At 33.0% G+C, this 23259-nt stretch overlaps 1 protein-coding gene across 8 annotated transcripts; it reads left to right on the top strand.

The window, feature by feature from the left end:
- Positions 1 to 8398: 8398 nt before the first annotated feature.
- LOC127264076 (probable LRR receptor-like serine/threonine-protein kinase At1g56140) lies at positions 8399 to 22970 on the top strand. 8 transcript variants are annotated; one of them, XM_051293438.1, is made up of 25 exons: positions 8399 to 8696; positions 16838 to 17015; positions 17159 to 17230; positions 17344 to 17415; positions 17545 to 17616; positions 17717 to 17788; positions 17998 to 18069; positions 18141 to 18212; positions 18400 to 18471; positions 18553 to 18624; positions 18708 to 18779; positions 18940 to 19011; positions 19138 to 19203; positions 19271 to 19336; positions 19469 to 19513; positions 19602 to 19666; positions 19878 to 20254; positions 20532 to 20730; positions 20827 to 20991; positions 21129 to 21247; positions 21390 to 21606; positions 21696 to 21927; positions 22030 to 22180; positions 22247 to 22645; positions 22755 to 22970. In XM_051293438.1, exons 1-24 carry the CDS (start codon positions 8567 to 8569, stop codon positions 22607 to 22609), a joined length of 3093 nt encoding a protein of 1030 aa, XP_051149395.1. In that variant the 5' UTR covers positions 8399 to 8566; the 3' UTR covers positions 22610 to 22645; positions 22755 to 22970. The 8 variants fall into 8 exon arrangements, with proteins under 8 accessions (XP_051149395.1, XP_051149397.1, XP_051149398.1 ...); XM_051293439.1 differs by lacking the exon at positions 8399 to 8696 and adding an exon at positions 15728 to 16056 and having other exon boundaries at positions 17344 to 17409; XM_051293436.1 differs by lacking the exon at positions 8399 to 8696 and adding an exon at positions 15728 to 16056.
- The last annotated feature ends 289 nt before the right edge of the window (positions 22971 to 23259 follow it).

Below are 23259 nucleotides of genomic sequence, written 5' to 3'. Positions count from 1 at the left end.
ATAAAGTAAGGATATTTGTGGAAAAAAATGGAGTATTTAATGAAATTGTTACTTTGTAATTGAATGTCCTGTATACTTTGTAGTTGGACGGAGGGAGTAAATGTTTTGATAATTAAAAAAGTATATATCGATGCAATTGTCCATTCAATATTTACTGTATTTATAATTAAAAATTATTTATATTTCTAATAAAAAATTATATATTATTTATTTTCATATTGAAAAAACAATAAAAAAATACTCCCTTCGTCTTAATACAATAGTCTTGTTTACCATTTTTGTTCGCTCTAAAACAATAGTTTTATTTCCATAAATAACTATATCACCATTAAATTACCCCTATTTTTTTTTATTACACGATTATCATTACTTTTTACACTAATACACTCACGAGGGCAAAAAAGTCTTTTATTCATATTTTTTATCAACTACTAATATAATATTAATATTCATTAAATTCTCGTGCCCAACATAATTAAGACTATATTTATGGGAGAGGGAGTATATTTTAATGACATTTTTACAAATTTTCATGACACTTTTACAATTACAATAGCTAATTTAAAAATAAAAAATAAAAAATAAAAAAATTGTTACATTATCAATTGTCTACCTCGGATTGTGGAAAAAATAAGTGCAATTGAACCACTAATTCAAATAATTCTATGACTTAATGACTTATGTCACGTGTCCGGAAGCTGACACGTCCGGCGCCTAGGCCACGCCCGCGCTGAGGCCCAGACCAGTCGTCCTCTATGCGCAACACGCCCGGGATATACCATGCAGTATGGAAGAATCATGCGGAATACGTACCTGCACCAAGATATGGGTCATTAGACAGCCGTACAGGATAGGGGCTCGCACACATGGGACGGACTATGGCTGAGAACCAGGGGCAGGAATGTCAGCCCGTGACAAATTCCCCCACTTCAAGTCGCAAACGCCCTCGTGCGATGCTACTTGAGTGCACTGACGTTGTTTCTTGCACCCTCGGTATGCCTCTGCCGAACCTTTTCCTGCGTACCATTATTTTGGTGCTCACCAACAGCCAGCGAGGTCTTTTGCCATAATCTATGTGCGACCCAACTTTCGTTGCGCCTCTCCACACACCGTCCGGAATATCCGTTGTTGCGGCTTGTGCGATTTTCGCCCGATGATCGTCCTTAACGTGGTTTTCTCCTCACGAACAAAGCTCGGCCCTCTTGGCCTTTTCAGCAACGTCGAGCATACTCCCCTCCTTGGGATGTCCAGTTACCTTAGGACATGCTCTTCCTTGACGTGCCCACCGACATGTTCCTTGACTCGAAACATGTCCACTTTGTCGCTTCGTTCGCCACCAGCGTCAAGGTCCACTCTTATACCACATGTCACGTGTCTGGAAGCTGACACGCCCGGCGCCTAGGTCACGCCCGCGCTGAGGCCCAGATCAGCAGTCCCCTGTGCGCAACACGCCCGGGATATACCATGCAGTATGGTAGAATCATGCGGAACACGTACCTGCACCAAGATATGGGTCATTAGATAGCAATACAGGACAGGGGATCGCACACATGAGATGGACTATGGCCGAGAATCAGGGGCAAGAATGTCAGCCCATGACACTTATCATGATACCTCGTATTGTGGAAAATAAGTGCAATTGAACCACCAACTCAGATAATTCCATGTCATGATTGTCTCAAACATTCTCGCAATAACATGACTAGAAAAAAAATACTCCATCCGTTCCGAAACTAAATATTCATTTGCTTTTTGCATATAGTTTTAGAAATATTAGTATTACATTGGAATATAGTAGGAATAAAGTAAAAATGACTAAAATAACCTTATTAGTATGTGTGATATAAAAGTAATGACATTTGTGTAATATATTGTAAGTTGTAAGAGATTTGTAATGTTAGGTAGATAGTATAATTACTAAAAAAACGAAATGAATACTTTGTTATGGGGCAGACTAAAATGAAAAAATGGATACTTTGTTATGGGACAGAGGGAATATTGAAAATACCATTAGTTATTCAAGTATGGTTCTTGTTTTAACAAAGAAAATTACTAAAAATATATTTCTTTCGTCCCATTTTAATTTAATCTATAGTTTTTTATTTTTATTTTTTATTATTTCATTCAAAAATATTGATTTGTTATTACAATAAAAGTAATTTTACAATAATACCTATATATTTTTAATTTATACATAAATTATAAATATATCATTATAAATATAAAAATAAAAACAAAATTATCAAAATTACTTTATACATTTTCTCTTACTTGCCTCAATATGAAATTACTTATTGTTCACTACATACTATTTCAATAACATTATTTTTCTTACAAAATATCACGTCAAACTATCATTTAAATAAAAATTCAAATCAATACATTATTTTTAATCGATTTCAAACTGAATTATCTTCCCTAAAAAATATTAAATTAAAATTTTATATTTTATTTTACAATAAAATTTTAATTTACATTCAAGATATTACATTAATTCTACTAATTTATATCACTTTTGAAAAAAATATATTTTTTAATTTTTGAAACTCTTATTATTTAAATTCAGACACAAACAAACTAACAAACAAATACACCTAAAAGAGTGTCAGCAAGTAATGATCCGTGGTGTAGGAATTGACTCGTGATCGTGAGATCATTAATTCAAACTCCAATACGTCAAGATTGTTATTTGTTCTTTTGGACGACTGAAGTATTTGGACCAGCAAATTCAATAAACTATTTACATAAAAATGTTCATATAATACACATATACTTACATGAATTTTGAATAATGACAATATTAATTTCTTCTTCTTCTTCTTTTTTTTTATTTTTTATTTTTTTATTTTTTTAAATATGGTGTGTTTATTTGGGGGTTTGTAATTTAGTTTGGATTTTAACAGTGAATATTTTGAATTTGAATAATGCTATGATGAGATATAAATAAATATTGATATAATATTTTTAATATAAAATTATTTTTTTTAGTATAATATAAAAATAAAAAATAAATAGTTGATTTAATATTTTTGAAAAAAAGAATATTTTGTTAAATAGTTGAAATGTGATAAAGTCCTTGACACTATATATCAATAATAATTTTTTTTTTAAAAAAAGAAATATCATACTAAACATATTTTTTTTTTCCTTAGAATATCAATCAAATATTCAATTTTTTACTATTCTGAAATTTTAGAAAATATTTGTTTTAATATTTTATGTTTAATATATTTATTAAAATTGCACATTATTTACAAAATAATAATAATAATAATAAAAGATCTTAAACTATTATCTTATATATGTTGAATAGTATTTAAAATTATATTTTGACTTGTTCCTAATTCCTTTTAGATAGAAGATGCAAAGTATATTGAAACAGTCAACAAAACAATTAATGAAAGATAACCGTTGGCCTGTTATTATTATTATTATTATTATTATTATTATTATTATTAGAAAAAAAATTAATTTTGATCCCAATACGATAAACTCTTAATTTTAATGAATTTTGGTCTCATAGTTGAAAAATTAATAGAAATTGCTGACGTTGACGTAACAGAATTGATGTAGCAGCTGACTTTGAAAGTATACGACCATGTACAATTATACACGGCCATGTTGTCACACAATGTATATTTCAATGTACAATTATACATAACATGACCATGTATAATTCTAAACGACCGTGTACCTTTTTGTTTTTATATAAAATTCTATTTTTTTTGTTATATTTTTTTAAAAATATATTTTGAACTTAAAATAGTTGATATAGTTAAAATGAAAAAAAAAAAAAATCAATAGTAATTCTAATATAATTAAAAATATATCAATTTTATTATAAAAAAAATAAAAAATAATTCTAATATAATTAAAAATATATCAATTTTATTAAAAAAAATCAAAAGTAATTAATTATTATTAATTATTTATTAAAAAAATTCCTGGATTAGATTTTCACTATTCGTCATTCCATTTTTTCCTTAAAAAATATCAAATCAAACACCTATTTTTCATTTTTTTATATTATACTAAAAATCAATTTTACATTCAAAACATCACATCAACACCTATTTATATCACATCATACAACTATTCAAATTCAAAATTTTTACTATTCAAATCCCAACTCAAAATCCAAACCCCCAAACAAACACAACCCAAAAAAATTCTCAAAAGTTGTATTTGTCAGTGGGATTTTTATTTTGGATTTGAGTGTTAAATTTTGAATAATAAAATTTTGCCAATATTGTATGTATTAATTTATTTATAGTTTGAAAAGTCTAACATTATACTCCTTAGTGAATTAGAACTAGCATGTATTTTAAAAAATATTGTATATATCTTCTAAAAATTATATGAGATTTTTCTATATTTTTTAAAATATTATACTTTTCTCCGTTTTATTAAAAGATTGTCCTTTTTTATTTTCGTCTGTCTCAAAATAAGGTTACTATTTTCTAGTTTAATAATTGTATTATCTACTTAATATAATAGATATGCTTCCAACTTATACTATATTACACAAATGTTATTACTTTTATATTACACAATATTAATAAGGTATTGTTATCTTTTTTCACTATAACTCATTATAATATTAATATTAAAAAATTTATGTGTAAAAAGTAAACGAAAACTTTGCACCGGGATGAAAGGAGTACAAATTTCTTAACTAATGAGTTCCGTGCAATATTTTTAAACAACAAAATCTTATTCAATTCTTAAGTTGTAAAAAAAATAGTGCAAACTTTTTAAACTATAAGTTAGTTATAAATAATTTTGTTTAGAATTGAAATAGTTATTTGATTTTATATAAGTATATATAATGATGTGATATTTTGAATGTAAAATTAATTTTTAATGTAATATAATAAATAAAAAATAAATGTTTGAGTGTGTTTGTTTTGTGAAATAATTGAAGTGGTATTTTTTTATATGAAGTATGTGAAATTGTGTAAATAATATAAAAATAATGAATATGTGTAATGCATCAATATTTTTTAAAAAATACTCCCTCCGTCCCGTTGGAAGAGTGAGCGTTTGCTTTTTGCACATAGATTTTTGAATATTAGTATTATATTGGATTGTAGTAAAAAAATACAAAAATACCCCTATTAGTATGGTGTAATATAAAAGTAATGACATTTGTGTAATATATTGTAAGTTGAAAGGGTATTTATTATGTAAAGTAGGTAGTACAATTACTAAATTATAAAATGTTAACATTGTTTTGGGATAGACGAAAATGGAAAAATGGTAACCTTTCGATGGGTCGGAGAAAGTATATAAAAATTTCTCACAAAAGAGACACACTCTTAAAGTGTGTTTGTCCGTGGGTTTGGGATTTTGGGTTTGAATTTTTGAATAGTAAAAAATTGAATTTCAATAGTTGTTTAATGTGATATAAATGAATATTGATGTGATATTTTAAATGTATAATAAATTTGTAATATTATATAAAAAATAAAAGTAACTATTTAATGTGTGAAAAAAGAATATGAATAATCTAAGTATGTGGTAAAATCTAAGGAAGAATACAAAATATTTTTTTTAAAAAGTTAAAATAATAAAATCATATCAAAATCCCACAAACAAACACACATTGATTTTGGACGGATCAAAATAATAAATCGAGGATGTGTTTGTTTGGAGGATTTCTCTATATTTCTACTATTCATCAAATTTTTTTTTTTCATAAAAAATATCAAATCGAACATCTATTTTTTATTTTTATATTATACTAAAAATTAATTTACATTCAAAATATTACATCAACGTATATTTATATCACATCGTACAATTATTTTAATTCAAAATTTTTACTATTCAAAACGCAACTCAAAATTCAATCACCCATAATGAATTAATTCTTGACGAATATATATTTTACATTTGAAGTCACCGAAAGTGAACGTATATTTACCAGGTAGATGGTAGGAGATTTTTTTTTTTTATATATATAAAATAGTTCCTCCGTCCGCCTCTAATGTTACATTTACCTTTTATCTCATTATACTTAACATTAAAAATCTCTTTATATTTGTATAATTTTTGTACAAATGTCCTTCTATTAGTATTACAAGACACTAATGAAATTATTTTTGCAATTTTTTATTAATTTGTACTATATTTTGATATAATAATTAATATTCAAATATCAACACACACAAAATAAATAAAACTATTAGAGCCAGATAAAAATAGTACAATATTTAATTAAATCACAACATAATACCAAACACACCTATGATGAAATTAAGAGCTTGTTTTGAGAGTGCGGGGGTAAACTTGTGACATCCATTCAAACTTTCAATGCATCCAAATTTTAAGGAGATTTACCTCGTTATAATTTTATAATTATTATATAATTAAATAAAAATAAAAATCTGAAAGGGAATATTTTTTAAAATTTTTTTTATTATGGTCGAACATTTGTATTCAATTTCTGCTAAAATTAGTATAAAGCTGCCTTGTATTGTGTGTATCGTATATTTGCAAAATAGCTATTTTAAGGTTATCTGTTATATCGCTGAACTTTCAATTTCTTCGGGTCAACGATCGTTTAATTAAACCCAATATTTTATAGTTAGATACATGCATCATACACATTTAAATAATTCCAACAAGAATAAAGTAACATTATTTATTTATTTCATTAGTAATAAAACCAGCTTGAAATCGTCCTGAGTTTTTTTTATTATTATTTTTAAAAAATTTATGTATTGATAATAAAATAAATATATTAAGTGTGTTGTTCAAAGGAAAATTTTCTGCATGCTATTTTGCTATGATTAATATTATAAAAACATAATAGAGTATATATTTACACAAATATTCTAACCATTAAAATAATGAATAATTTAACAAAAAAAATTATTTTTATATCACACGTGTAAAATTACTTCAAACTCAAAATACAACACAAACATTTCATTATTTAATAAACTTGTTCTAATAAATTTGTTTGATCAAACACTAGAAAAAAATAAATTATTAGCTAGATATTTTATGTTAGATAGTACTTATAACTATTTTGTTTTCAATAGCGTATTTATAGATAATAATAATAATAATAATAATAATAATAATAATAATAATAATAAGAGAGAAACAAATCCAACACGTTATTACTAACCAATAAGACGTACATACATTTAATTTAATTATTTGGATAAAGATTATAATGAAAGGAAATTTTTTATATTATTAAATAATTTATTTAGTCATATTTTGAATTTTTTTTTTGATTTTAAAATTTTTAAAATTAATATTTAAACATTAGTAAAAAGAAATTAATAGGAATTTGAAACCACAACAAAAATTATCTATTTAATATATTTATACTAAAATTTAATACTAATTTCGTCCGCTCTAAAAGTCATATATTTATTTTTTTACGTATTTATCTGTAAATATTAATTATTATATAAAAAAATAAAAATATTTTTACAGAGTATCTAATAATAATTAAATGATGTTTGTAAAAAAAATTAAAATACAATGACACAGAATGCCTCTAAATTTTAGAGGCAGTAGGAGACATAAGGAGTATATATTTATAATATTATATTATGATTTATTTTTATTAAAATTAAATTAAGTTTTTTTTTTCAATTTTAATATTATTTTTTGATAAAACAATTCATAATTTTTAATAAAATATAATATTTTTTAATATACATAATATTTTAAAAACAATAAAAATTATTTCACCAAAATAATATTACAAAATTTTCAAAATTTAACAATTAACAAAAAAAATCATATTATTATATAAAAAAATAAAATTTGTTTATTCAACAAATTTTTTTTATCGAGATTAATATTATAAAAAAACATAATATATATTTTTACATAAAATATACTCTATATATATTATATTTATTTAGGACTATAATATGTATTATTAATTCATTTGTTTGTTAATATGATAGTTTATATATCATACTACTACTATTATTATTATTATTTAATAATATAGAACATGCTATTTGAGTGCGTTCTCAAGAATTTTCGATCCAACCTAATTATTATTATTATTTTTATAAAGTGTATTGTTAATAAAATAGAATTTTAAAATTTTAATTTGTAGAGAAATTATAATTTTTGTATTCTTATAATATAATAATTGTACTTATTTTATATTATATAAAATTCTAATATTATCTATAAAATAATATATACTGATATATTCTTATTAGAAAAAAACTTTGGAATAGTTTATTTGAACTGAGTGGTCTTATGTATTTGTATTATATCAAAAGCACTGCTACATCACACGACTTTCAGAACAAGTAGCAAATCATTTCCGTTGAATATACCTTACTATTATTTTATTTTTATTTTTATTTTTATTTTAATGTAGGCGCAATTTTAAATTAACACGGCGTGTTGAGTGTAAGGGATGGTTCCGATTCCCACCAAAAAATTCATATATTAATACTTCATTGCTATCATTTGAATCAAGTCTCCGAAGCATTTGCTCCGCCGGTCGCCTCAGCTTGTCGTCGTCTTCGTCCTGAATTCCCACCCGCTTTTCACTGAGCGAGAATATTAGCTTGCCATGCCGGCGGCTCCACGGCGGCTCCATTCACGGCGGCGCTTGCTGCTATTGTGGTTTCTGCTAGAGGTTGGATTTGAAGCGGAGATTGTTCGAGCGCAGACAGCTAATGCCACCACCGATCCTGTTGAAGGTGCGCAACCTTTTTGCCATTTTTGGACTTAATTTCGCTATCGATGGCTTGCGTGCAAGGTGTGTGAAGGATTCGTCCAGCTAGCTCTTATCTGTCTGCAGCTACGACTTTGAAATTATTAAATGTTTTAGTCGTGATTGGTTGCACGTGTATATATGCTTCGAATGAATTTTGTTCGTGGTTAGGACGTGGGAGTAGAGAGTAGAGAGTAGATATACTGTTTTTCAACGTGGTTTATGTATTCGTTAAAATTAAAATCAAGAACGCAATGGATGTTAGATTAATTATGCAGATTTCTAATAGTTTGCAAAATTTTGAAGTAAAAATCTGCATCTCAGCTATTTCTGTTCCTGATCCTATTATTGGTTTCCTCCTTGAAGATTAATCAGTGGATCATCATAATATCAGGAAATTTTCTTTAGGACGAATAATAAGAGTTTGCATATCTGAAACTTGGTTTTATTTTGATGAGTGCTATACACGAAAACATATCTAATATTACATTTATTTGACCCACAGCAAGAGCTTTGAACACGGTATTCGAACAATGGGGAATTTCTGCCTCGGCTCAATGGAATATCAGTGGAGAATTGTGTAGCGGGGCTGCCCTCGATCCAAACCCAACCCTTAATCCGGGTATTAAATGCAATTGCGACGACAATAACGGCACTACTTGCCACATTACTAATCTGTAAGTGATCAAATGTGGTATAACATGCAGCACAAGCACTCATGGAGAGTATATTTTGCATTCTATAACTTATTTAAGTCTCAGCAAGTTTTCCACCTTATGATTGACCTACATAAGTTTAGGTCTACTTTAATGTGATCCAAGTGGGAAAGATGGACTGATTGTGTCTCTTCTTTACTATTTTACAGGAGAGTATATGAATTGGATATTTCGGGAACAATTCCTGATGATCTTTGGAATTTGACCTATCTAACTGATCTGTACGTTGCATTCATTTATTCGCTGCTAACATGTCATATTTGTGATTATTCAAACATTAAAGGCATTAGCTAATCCTCTCCTGTTTCAGAAATTTGGGACGAAATTATTTGACAGGTCCCCTTTCTTCATCCATTGGACGTCTTACTCACATGATGTACTTGTATGCTGTCTTTTTCTTTCTTCCCTGCATGCAAACAGATTTCCTAACCCTTTTTGCATGGAAATACAATGATTTTTGTTCTTTGATCTTGTGCTGTTAGGAGCTTAGGTCCAAACAGATTTTCAGGTGAGATTCCCAGGGAACTTGGAATGATGCTTAATTTAAGATCACTGTGAGTCTTTTAGTTTTAATATATTGTTCTAACCAATACAGTTTCATCCAGGAAATTGGAGATGACTATATATTTGTACTGAATATTCAGTGCCTTCTATTTGCTTATGTGCAGGGGAATCAGTGTGAACAACTTCACAGGTTCTTTACCATCCGAGCTAGGGAACCTAACAAGATTAACCCAAATGTAAGCAACGACACTTTTTACACTGTTTGCAGAGTTTACTAAAGCAATGGACAATATTACATACTGCTAGCATTGAATGCCTCCGATGTTATTGTATTAACCTTGATCCATCCTCTTGTTAAAAGCAGCGCCTTATTTTGGTGAGTGGATGTTGGAATTTTATTTTGAATTATTTTGTTTTTTATCATGATAGATACTTTGATAGTTCTGGAGTCAGTGGTCGAATACCGGAAACATTTGCTAGACTACTGAGCCTGGAGACAATGTAAGAACTCTACCATTTCCTTTACTTCTAACTTAAGCAAAGTGATTGTATTGTTGTGATTTTAGGTGGGCATCAGATAATGAACTCACAGGGCAAATACCGGACTTTATTGGGAATTGGTCTAACCTTGTTCGATTGTAAGACAAAGACAACTATTGTAATATTGTAATTGTGCACAACATTACCTTCCTCCTAATATTTTTCATTAGCATAGAAGAAGAACTGCTCTGTTAACTATCCAGGATATATTTTAAGCTCCTTCACCTTAAAGCCTATGGTCAGCTGACTGGGACTATGTTTACAGGAGGCTTCAAGGAAATTCATTTCAAGGTCCAATACCACAAACATTTTCCAATTTAACCTCTATGACTGACTTGTACGTGTTGTCATTCTTTTGTCTCTCATAGTATTAAGTTTTGTTCCTGTTGAAAGCTTTATGCAGAAGCTAATCTGTGCTTTTTTTTGTTTGTTCTTAATATGATGCTTAGGAGAATAAGTGACATATCTGATAGGGGCACTTCACTAGACTTCCTTAGAAACATGACTTCTCTATTTTCCCTGTAAGCATATGAACTCTGATCACAATTCTCTACTTTAATTACTAATTGGCAAGTTCTAATCACAGTGTACTTTTTGGTTTTTTATTTTTTTTCTTCGGAAGAGTTCTAAGAAACAACAACATTTCTGGTTCCATACCCTCAGATTTTGGTGCTTTACAGCGCATGACACTTTTGTAAGTAACAATTTCTTGAGAACACAGTTATTTAATAAGGATTATATATGCACTTCAATTTATTTATTTATTGCATACATTTCATAAGCATAGGAATGTGATAATTCAATGTTTCAGGGATTTGAGCTTCAACAATCTAACAGGAAGAGTGCCAGATTCACTTTTCAATCTCAGCTCCCTCACTCACTTGTAAGATGCCATGAATTAACTGCAACTTTAGACTTGTCTCCAAAACTCCATCCCCTTGTAGCATACGCCAACAAAATAGAAGCAATAAAAAAGTGTTATATTTGTCTTTATGCAATTTTCAGGTATCTTGGCAGTAACAAGCTAACTGGGACACTGCCATCCCGAAAAAATCCAACTCTCCAATATATGTGAGCCTATTTATGTCTTATTCACACCCCAGGTATATGTACCTAACATTTTGTTATTTCCTGCAGAGATTTATCTTACAATGAATTATCAGGAAGCTTTCCGTCTTGGCTCGGCGAGCAGAACTTACAACTGTATGATCAAATATTTCCAATCCCTTCTTTTTAACTTGTCCATAAAATTTTTTACACCATGTTCTACTTTCTGGCATTTGCTAATTTTTATACTGATGCTGCTCAGACTATTATTAATTTTTTTGATGTAGTAATTTGGTTGCCAACAACTTCACCATTGACAAGTCAAATAGCAGGTGATCTTTCAAGTATTCATGCCATGCAGAATTTCAACATTAACTCCACATGTTTAGTTTGTAAACGAATATTTGTTGCTGCTTTACCATTTAGAGCATGACGGATATTATCATTTCATTGTAGTGCCTTGCCTTCTGGTTTGAATTGTCTTCAAAGGAATTTTCCCTGCCATCGAGGATCACCTATTTGTATGTGATAGAATTCAATTACTACTATCTTTTCAAAGCTGAGAAATAACTGAGAAATTAAGTGGATTGTCTATGTTGCATCACTGAAATTTGACAGATTCTTTCTGGATGATGTTCTACAGATTCTAGCTTTGCAATTAAATGCGGCGGGGAGCAGATTACGACTGCAGATCAGGTTGTATATGAATCGGATAATGAGACTCTTGGACCAGCAACACATTACATGACTGGAACTGAAAGATGGGCAGTTAGTAACACTGGTGCTGATAGTGAGAATCCAAGATACACAATCTCCTCCTTGATGCCATTTACAAATACTCTGTATACAGATTTGTTCAGAACTGCTCGAGTCTCGGCTGGATCATTAAGGTACTATGGCTTAGGACTGGAAAATGGTAACTACACTCTGATTCTCCAGTTTGCAGAGTCGGAAATTGTAGAAAGTAGGACATGGAGGAGCCTCGGCAGGCGACTTTTTGACATATATATCCAGGTCAGTCTTTATCTAATTAGACCCCTTCTCAAATATGAACTTCATCCATCTTCATGTTCAAAACAAACTTTGCTTCTTTATCATGCAATCTGCTCTTCAAGGTGCAGTAGTTCAACTGTTTAAGTAACTATTAATCAGTGCCGATTTACAATTTTGTAACAAACTCTTGTGAGCTTCAGGGGAAATTGGAGGAAAAAGATTTCGACATAAGAAGAGAGGCTGGAGGAGTTTCTGCAAGAGCTGTTGTGAAGCAGTTCAGAGTTGAGGTCTTGGAAAATCATATTGATATACATCTGTTTTGGGCAGGAAAAGGGACTGTTTCTATACCTAATGAAGGCACATATGGACCTTCAATTTCAGCAATAAGTGCTTCGCCTGCCGGTAAGTTCAAGCTCCGGATCAAGAACTTTGAAGCTTGTTTTCTTCATCATCCATGCAGACTGACTCCATGGTTTTCATACAGATTTCATTCCTAGTGTTTCAAATATTCCTCCCGGTGGGAAGGGGAATCGAACCATTCCTATCGTAGCGATTGTTGCTGGCGTTGTAGCTGTTGTCTTGCTTTGTGTGGTTGCAGTATGCTACGCAGTCTGGCGAAGAAAGAAACAGAAACAATTGGAGAACGAAGGTAGTATTATAGTTCATGTGCATTTCTATGATCTTCGCAATTCGAATTCGTAATGCGATTTCTTGTATCTGCAGAGTTTCTGGGCATGGTCGCTCGACCCTCTACATTCAGCTACACCGAACTTAGAACTGCAACCGATGACTTCCATCCTTCTAAAAAGCTCGGTGAGGGCGGATTCGGACCTGTTTACAAAGTAAGTACCTTTTTGAAGAACCTTATGAACATACATTAAAATTGTTCATTGCATTAGTATGATGTTTTGCCGTATCAATCAACAGGGAACACTTGGAGATGGAAGAGCAGTTGCTGTTAAGCAGCTCTCCGCGGGATCTCACCAAGGGAAGAGCCAGTTTATAGCCGAGATCGCTACTATTTCTGCCGTCCAGCATCGCAACCTTGTTAAGCTCTACGGCTGCTGCATCGAGGGAAATAAACGGCTGCTGGTATACGAGTATCTAAAGAACACGAGCCTCGACAAACTATTGTTTGGAGGAGGTGAACACCGCACTCTTAAAGCTTCATCCTTTAGTATATTACACGAAACTGAATTGATTCGATGTCCTTATTCGAGCAGGAAGTGGAGCTTTGTTTCTCAACTGGAGTGTGCGATACGACATATGCATGGGAGTGGCGCGAGGCCTCGCCTATCTCCATGAGGAATCTCGACCGCGAATTGTTCACAGAGATGTTAAGGCCAGCAACATTCTGCTCGATTCCGACCTCACCCCTAAGATATCTGATTTCGGGCTGGCCAAACTGTACGACGACGAAAAGTCGCATATAAGCACCCGAGTCGCCGGCACAATGTGAGGCTTTTCATGTGTTACATTCTTAGTTGACGATCAAGATCGACTCATCTTTGTATTTTTTTGTCGCCGTGCAGTGGATATCTTGCTCCCGAATACGCCATGTTTGGACATCTCACTGAGAAAGCCGACATTTTCAGCTTTGGAATCGTGGCCCTCGAGATCATCAGTGGTAGGCCGAGTTCGGACCCGACCTTGAAAGACGAGATGATGTATCTCCTCGAATGGGTACCGTAGTCGTTGCATCCTCTTAGTAATTGATTCATTATCAACAGGAGTTACAGTATAATTCTCTATCGTTCTTTCAATATCTAACTCGAATCCCATACTATACTGTTATAATGGATCGTCGTCTTCTTTGATGCATGCATTGATCAGACTTGGGACCTTCATGAAAAGAATCAAGAGCTCGATCTGCTCGACTCGACTCTACTCGAATACAATGCGGATGAAGCTGCAAGGCTTATAAGTGTAGCTCTTCTATGCACTCAAGCATCCCCGGTATTGCGCCCGGCTATGTCCCGTGTTGTGGCTATGCTGGCCGGAGATATTGAGGCGGCTCCTGTGACTACCCGACCGGCTTACTTAACCGATTGGAGGTTCAGCGACGTAACCACATTCATGTCGTCGTCGATCACCGGGTAGCTCGACCAAGGTTTGTTCACTTTGTATTTTTTGTCAGTAGTTTAGTTTTTTGATAAATTAATTAGACAAAATTGTCTATAATTTGTCTATGATTTAAAAATAATAGGATTCTGTATGGTTTATAAATCATTAAAGTACATGGAGTAAACTTTCTAACGTACAGGCAAGTTAAAAGTAATTTTCCGAAATAGTTATTAGATAGTAAAATCATTATTACTATAGTTTTGATAGAAATTCGATTGGTGTGGTTTTGAAAAATGGCAAATAAGAAAGAAAAGAAAGTGCAAGGGCAAGGGTAAGGGCAATGTCTTGACCTTTTCTTTATGAATTTATTACATTTTTGACTGATCGTTTATTCAACTCCGTTGACGTTGCCACTTGTGGAGCATCAACATGTATTGGTCATATTTGTCTCGGTTGTACGTGGAATTTAAAACTTGAATATCAGATAATATATATACATATTATTTTTGAATGAGATGAAGATTTATTTATTTTTTCATTTATTATTATTATTTTTTTCCAATTAAGAGAGGTATGGTACCGATTCATAAAATGTGTGGATGAGAGCTTTTTATTTTTCAGAAAGAAAAAAGAGATCAAACAAAAGATCATGTTCCAGGCCCTTAGTTTGATGTAAACTAGCACTAGTTTGAAATTGCTATTGGCATTGAAATAAAAAACATAAAAGTATGAAATAAATATTTATATGGTTTTGTCTAATAAAAGTTATGACTAATTTTTAGTGTAGTCATTGCGAGCAGCAGGAAAAGGATAGTGATCAGAACAATAAGAAATACCAAAATAATCCTCTAAATATAACTAAACAGATTTAATTTAATTTTATACCTAATTAAATAATTGAGATACGACAAAACGTATAAAAAAATTGCACTCTTGTCCACATAAACTAGCGAAGAAGCTGATCAAGCGAGCGAACAGACAGATGGAAGTCAAAAATTCAAACACGCTTTTACGCAAGTTCGACTAGAAACGTCAACACTCTAATAAATTAAAAATACTATTCTTATTTTTATTATTTACAGTTGCAAAAATTAATGCATTTTGTAATTTACGTGTGAACCCCTCGAAAATTTCCATATATAATTAAATGATAAGCACTTCCGATTCCCACCAAAAACCTGTCATTAGCAGTCCGTCCGTAGCTATCGACTATCGTCGTCTTTGAGTTCAATTATGGCTTCGAACCACTGCTCTGCGGATCGTTTCCCACGTTCTACTCCTTCGCTGTTGCCTTGAGCTCCTGCTCTCTGCCAGGTATTGTTCATTTTTACCGAGAATTTAAGCTTGTTTCTATGGCGGTGCGGTGTGTCGACTCGCGGCGGAGGCGGCGGCTAGTTTTGTGGTTTGTATTGTTAGCCGTTGGATTTCCCGTGGATATCGTCCGAACGCAGACTACTAAGGTCACCACCGATCCTGTTGAAGGTACGTGAGTTATTCAGTTCTGGAATGAATTTCATACTCGCTTGCATTTTCTCGCAGTTTCGGAAGGATCATTCAGCTTGCTTAGTTGCTTTCAACAGTCGATTGCACCTACACACTCTCTCTCTCGTTTGTTTGTTGCATTGAAGGGAAAATATGAGGAAAAAATAAAAAAGAAACAGTAATTTTGGTATTGGTTAGTGCAGCAAACAAACTTGAGTAGGGAGAAGCTTTAGAACATGATATATTCAAAGACTATTTGTTTAGTTGTTTTATTTAGCGTTGTTATAAATGAATGACCTGTGTACAGTTGTAGAATTTGATGACTTTGGAACCTTTTGGCCCGATTTGCTGCATGCACATATAATGCTTCAAGAAATTCTTGTTATGAGTAGAAATAATATATTCAGCTTAGTTTATGCATTCATTAAAGTATGAATAAAGCATGTCTGTTTGAGTTGTTATTGATATTGGTGTAAAACTCTTATTGTGGATCTTTTCGACATTTTTTCATTGGAGTGCCAATTTTTGGAAACTTTTAAAAGAAAAAGTCACAGTCGATTATACTTCATTGTTCTTTTGGCTTAGTAACTTCATACTATCATTCAATTTGATCATAAAGATGTCATACACGTCATACACCTTGATAACTAATTAAGAATTTTATTTTATTTTATTTTTGTATAATTCGTATGGTTTATCCAAGTCATTAGAGCAAATATATTTCTTAAGCTTGCTTTTGATAAGCTCGCTTTGATATGCATGAAAATATCACAACATATAGCAAGAGCTCTGAACACCATATTTGAAAGATGGGGGATTTCAGCCACAGATAAATGGAACATTAGTGGAGAATTATGCAGTGGGGATGCCTTAGTTCCATATCCAGTTACAGATGTAGACATTGGAATTAAATGCGGATGCAACTACAATAACAGCACTACTTGTCACATTACTACTCTGTAAGTGATGAAACACGAGACTACTCCCGACACTCGAAGAAAATTTATCCTCAAAGTCACATCAAGAATGTTCCTACTAAGGTTCCAGTCTACTTTGCTGTGGTTGAGTGCTTAAGACCTTATTGCGTCCCTTTACTTTGCAGGAGAGTCGTTCGATCGGATGTTTCTGGTCCAATTCCAGATGAACTTTGGAATTTAACCTATCTAGATGATCTGTGCGTTTCATTTCTAAATATATTTGGCATTAAAAATAAATAGTAACTATTCCATGTGATTTCCTAGGTTTTGCAAACTCTAACCATTAACTTTTCTTGTTTATCTGTTGCAGAAATTTGAGCCAAAATTATTTGACAGGTCCACTTTCTGCATCCGTTGGACGTCTTACTCGCATGATGTATTTGTATGCTGTGTTTTCTTCATTGCTTGATTTGCTTCCCTGTTTTTCATACTTCCAACCTAAAGATATTTTCCACCAGCCCAGTTTCCTTGGATAAGTAATGATTTTTCTTTGTCGGTTGTATCTTGGTAGGAGTTTAACTGCAAATGCATTATCAGGGGAGGTTCCCAAGGAACTTGGAATGCTGACCAATCTAAGATCATTGTAAGTCCTTCAGTTTTCATGTATGAGGTTGTACCAACATAGTCTCTCCCATTCAAGAGTATAATAGTGTTATAATAAATCCTTCCAATAATTTGCACAGGGCAATTAGCATAAACAACTTCTCTGGGCCTTTACCCTCTGAGCTAGGGAGCCTAACAAGATTAACACAAATGTAAGCAATGATATGTTCTCCACTATTTCCAGAGGTCATTAACCATTTGAAAATAGTACATGCTGTTTACAAGTTCAGTTGCCTATGGAAGCCAAATGTGGTATCTTATAAATAATAGTGAAGAATCCCTTCCTAACTATACTGACCTGAAACCTACTTGTCTTTTGGTTGGTGGAAATTGGAATTTTGTTCCTATGTTATCTTGTTAGATACGTTGATAGTGCTGGAGTCAGTGGTCCAATACCTGCAACATTTGCTGCTCTTCAGAGCTTGGAGAAAGTGTAAGAGCACTGAGGAAATAAATTGATCTTCTTACTTTGCTAAACAAAGTAATCATATTGTTCACTTCCAGGTTGGCATCAGACAACGAATTCACAGGGAACATACCTGACTTTATTGGAAATTGGTCAAAACTTATTCAACTGTGAGACATAGATAACTATGCATGATATTTTATCTCTTCCTCTTAATATTTCATTAGCGGAACACCCCCCTTCCCCCCCCCCCCCCCCCCCTCTCCCAAAGAAAATTGAAAGAAAAAAGAAGAAGAATGAGAACTGCATGATGTTTTCTAAGGTCGTGTGATCAGCTCTCTCAAAATATGTTTTCAGGAGGCTTCAAGGAAATTCATTTCAGGGTCCAATACCGCAATCATTTTCCAATTTAACCTCTTTGACCGACTTGTAAGTGCAACCGTACTGCTGTTGTCCATATTCTTATATATGTTATGTTCAGAAGCTAATCTGTTTGGATGCTATCTTTAGGAGAATAAGTGATCTATCTAATGGGAGCACTTCACTAAACTTCCTCAGAAATATGAATTCTTTGTATACCTTGTAAGGATACTTAGCTTAGGACTCACTTTAACCTTTGATAGGAAAATTGTAAATATAACCGATTCTTCTTATTCCTTTGGCAGAGTTTTAAGAAATAATAATATTTCGGGGTCCATACCTTCGTCTTTTGCTGCATTTCAGAGTTTGAAGCTCCTGTAAGTATCCACATCTTGAGACTGCTATGTATATGGTTGAAGAGCTGTTGCTAGTTACTACAATTAAAATCAGAGAACACATGCACCTTAACTCTTTTATAACTCATCCATGTGCTTATGCATTCAATGATTCAATGAGTATGGTGATTGTATGTTTCAGGGATTTGAGCTTCAACAAGTTGACAGGAACAGTTCCAGAGTCACTTGTCAGCCTGAATTCTCTGACTCACTTGTAATACACCATGAACTACTGATGCTTAGAGTTCAGTCTCGAAAATACCCTCCCCTTAGAAGGGTAGCGAAACCAAAAAGCCGTAATAAAATAAGACTGAATCTTATGTATTTTTTCAATTTTCAGGTTTCTTGGTAATAACAAGCTAACTGGGACACTACCATCCCAAAAGAACCCAAGTCTCCAATATATGTAAGTGTACTCATGCTTTGTGTAAACCATGGTTATATGCTCCTAACATGTTATCATTTGCCTGCAGAGATTTATCATACAATGAATTATCAGGAAGCATTCCGTCTTGGGTTAGCGAGCAGAACTTACAACTGTATAATCCGAATAATCCAGAACTTTTTACTATCTTGTTTATAAATCTTCAATGTTGTACTGTACTTCCTCACATTTGCTAATTTATATGCTGAAATAGCTCACATTAATACTTGTGTTGTTTTCGGTGTAGTAATTTGGTTGCCAACAACTTCACCATTGAGGATTCTAACAGCAAGTGAGTTATAAAAAAAGCACCAATGCAAAATTTCAACATGAGTTCAGCCATCGATTGTGCATTTATATTCTTCACTTTTAATGTTCAGAGCTTTGCCTTCTGGATTGAATTGTCTTCAAAGAAGTTTTCCTTGCCATCGTGGGTCGCCTATCTGTAAGTGATCAAAATCTATTACATCCTTCTCGAAGCTGACTGGAAAATAGATATGTCAAAGATGAAGGCCTCCTATTGATTAATTCAAATTTTTTGTTACCATAAGTAGAATTGGATGAAAAATTAGAAATGCATTGAATCAATTCCCTTTAAATGTTCAGATGCATCAAATTTGAACATTTTGTTCTTTTTCCTGGATGATGACCTGCAGATTCTAAATTCGCAATCAAATGTGGTGGGGAGCAGATAAGGACTTCAGATGGGGTTGTATATGAATCAGATAATGAGACTCTTGGTCCAGCAACATATTACATGACTACCACCGGAAGATGGGCAGTTAGCAATGCTGGTCTCCCTGCTGATGCTAATAATCCACAATATACAACTACCACTCTAACACCATTCACAAATACATTGTATTCAGAGCTGTTCAGAACTGCTCGACTTTCGGCTGGATCATTGAGATACTATGGCTTGGGCCTGGAAAACGGTAACTACAATGTTACTCTCCAGTTTGCAGAGTCAGAAATTACAGAAAGTAGGAGTTGGAGGAGTCTTGGACGGCGGGTTTTTGACATATATATCCAGGTCTGCATTAAATTAGAACCTTTCCCCAATGTTCGAAATTGAGTTTGTTTCACACCATCATAGTTGATATCTTTGGTATAATTTTTTCTACTGCTGTAATAATTCTTGATGCTGCTATTCCCTTATATGCTTAGTATAGGTATTATTGAGTACTTCAGAATATATATAGAGATATAAACTATATTGAATTTGTAATATCGGGCTTTAGAACTATTATATGCCACTGTTTCTTTAATTATTGTACTCCAGTTTATTAACCAAGTTTTATGAGGTCCAGGGGAATCTAAAGGTGAAAGATTTCGATATAAGAAGAGAGGCTGGCGGCGTATCTTCAAGAGCTGTTGAGAAGCAATTCAGAGTAGAGGTGGTGGAGAACTATATGAACATCCATCTCTTTTGGGCAGGAAAAGGGACTGTTTCTGTACCTTTTCCTGGTACATATGGGCCTTCCATTTCAGCAATAAGTGCTACAGCAGGTTCTATCGAGCTCAGACTAGAATCGTTGCCATCAAGTTTGAAGCTTGCCATCTCTATTCCTATGTGGATTAATTGAATGCATGATTTTTATGCAGATTTTATTCCTAATGTCTCAAATAATCCTCCTGGTGGGAAGAAGAACCGCAGCGCTCCAGTTGTCGAGATTGTTATTGGCGTTGTAGCTGCAGGCTTGCTTTCTCTAATTGCAGTATTCATTGTGCTTTGGAGAAGAAAGAAACAGATAAATCTGGTGGATGCAGGTAATATAAAAAATAAAAAATAAACAAATCATTCTTTTCAGTGTTCATTTAATCTTTGAGATTTTCATTTTCTTGTTTGGTCTTTGCATTTGCCTTCATTTTCGGTTGTTTATGGTTCACATTTCTGAAATCTACAGAATTAATGGGTATCGATGCTCGACCCTCGACATTCAGTTATGCTGAACTTAGAGCCGCAACAGGTAACTTCGATCCATGTAATAAGCTTGGAGAGGGTGGATTTGGACCTGTTTATAAGGTAAGGACTATTCCAAGTCCAAAGCTTATGTGCAGAATGATCTCAGAAATTAACCTGAACTCTGTGCAGTTTGATTGTTATGTTATATACACATTGAACCTCGAAAACATGGAAACTATTGAATAAATATATCGATTGGCAGGGAACACTTGGCGACGGAAGAGCAGTTGCTATTAAACGGCTATCCGCAGGATCTCATCAAGGGAAGAGCCAGTTTGTCGCAGAGATTGCTACAATTTACGGTGTGCAACACCGGAACCTTGTTAAGCTGTACGGGTGCTGCATCGAGGGAGATAAACGTTTGCTTGTTTACGAGTATCTGAAGAACAAGAGCCTCGACAAACTATTGTTCGGAACTGGTAAAGTAAAAATAGCTTTCTTGAAGCTTTATTACACCTACAATTTTCGTACATTATTGAATTTGAATTGCTCCTCCCTGAATGAGCAGGAAGTAGAACTTTGTTTCTCGACTGGGCCGTGCGCTATAACATATGTGTGGGAGTTGCGAGAGGTCTCGCCTATCTCCATGAGGAATCTCGACTTCGAATTGTTCACAGAGATGTGAAGGCCAGCAACATTCTGCTCGATTCCAACCTCACCCCAAAGATATCGGATTTTGGCTTGGCAAAACTGTACGACGATGAAGTGTCGCATATAAGCACCCGAGTCGCAGGCACAATGTAAGTATCGTCGAAATTTTTTCAAGATTCCATGCCCTTTACATTCTTCATGGATGCAATGTATTGTTTTCGTTTTCTGTGTTTGTCTGAGTGACTATGAAGTGGATATCTTGCTCCGGAATATGCTATGTTCGGACATCTCACGGAGAAGGCCGATACATTTAGCTTCGGAGTCGTGGCCCTCGAGATTGTTAGCGGAAAGCCGAGCTCTCACTCGTGTTCGCCAGATGAGACATCGTATCTTCTCGAAAGGGTACATATATATATACACATAGAACATCATGCTCTGATACCATATTAAATTATCATTTTACTTCAGGCATGGAACCTTCATGAAAAGAACGAGGAAACCGATCTGGTCGACAGTAGCCTCCCCGAATACAATGCAGATGAAGCCGCGAGGATCATATCCGTAGCTCTGCTATGCACTCAAGCATCCCCGGCACTGCGGCCTGCCATGTCGCGTGCCGTGGCTATGCTGACCGGAGACATAGAGGTGGCTTCTGTGGCGACACGGCCTGGCTACCTAACCGATTGGAGGTTCAATGATGTCACCGCCGTGATGTCATCGGCGAGATTTGGAGTTAGCTCCATGAATAGTATTACTAACTCTACTATGACGGCAGGAGGACACCTCCATTCTCCCGTGGATCCAGCCAACCCCATCCTTCTTCATTCTTGAGAGATCATCGATTATGACGACCATGAATACGATGAGGCAAGATCCTTAGTCTCGTCTTCTTCTTTTCGATCTATACAATCTCTAGCTCTATGCTTGTGCTCGTGTCTTTTTTTTTCCCTATTATTAGTTCATTTTATCATCTTAGTTGCGGAAGTGTTCGGACTAGTTCGCCGAAGGACATGGGACGCCCAAAACTACGAACACGGCGAAATGGTACGACATTATGAGTTTTATTAGCTGTATAATTACGGTTATGAGCTTGCGTGTTTTATACATAAGGTATCCTTTTAGTAAAAAAATCTCATAAATTTAATAAGACCCGTGTATACTCGTTATTTTTATATTTTATTATTAAAAAAAAAATTGAATTATTTTACAAAATAAACTTATCAATTTTTCATTTTTTAATATGATATTTTTATAAAAAAAAATAATATTTTTTTTTATTAAGATAAATAATAGTAGTAGTCTAAGTTTGAAATGCAAATCAAACACATCTTAAAATCAGTTGATACGAAATAATTACAAAATAAATTTTGACAATGTGTTTGTTTTAAGAAATTTGGAGAATTTTAATTACTCCTTTTCTGTATTTTTTAAAAATATATCAAATTAATTATTTATGTTTTATTTTCTATATTATATATTTT

Source organism: Andrographis paniculata, unplaced genomic scaffold (assembly GCF_009805555.1).
Source record: "Andrographis paniculata isolate CXL003 unplaced genomic scaffold, ASM980555v1 Contig69END, whole genome shotgun sequence".
NCBI lineage: Eukaryota > Viridiplantae > Streptophyta > Magnoliopsida > Lamiales > Acanthaceae > Andrographis > Andrographis paniculata.
This window is presented reverse-complemented; position numbering and strand designations above follow the sequence as displayed.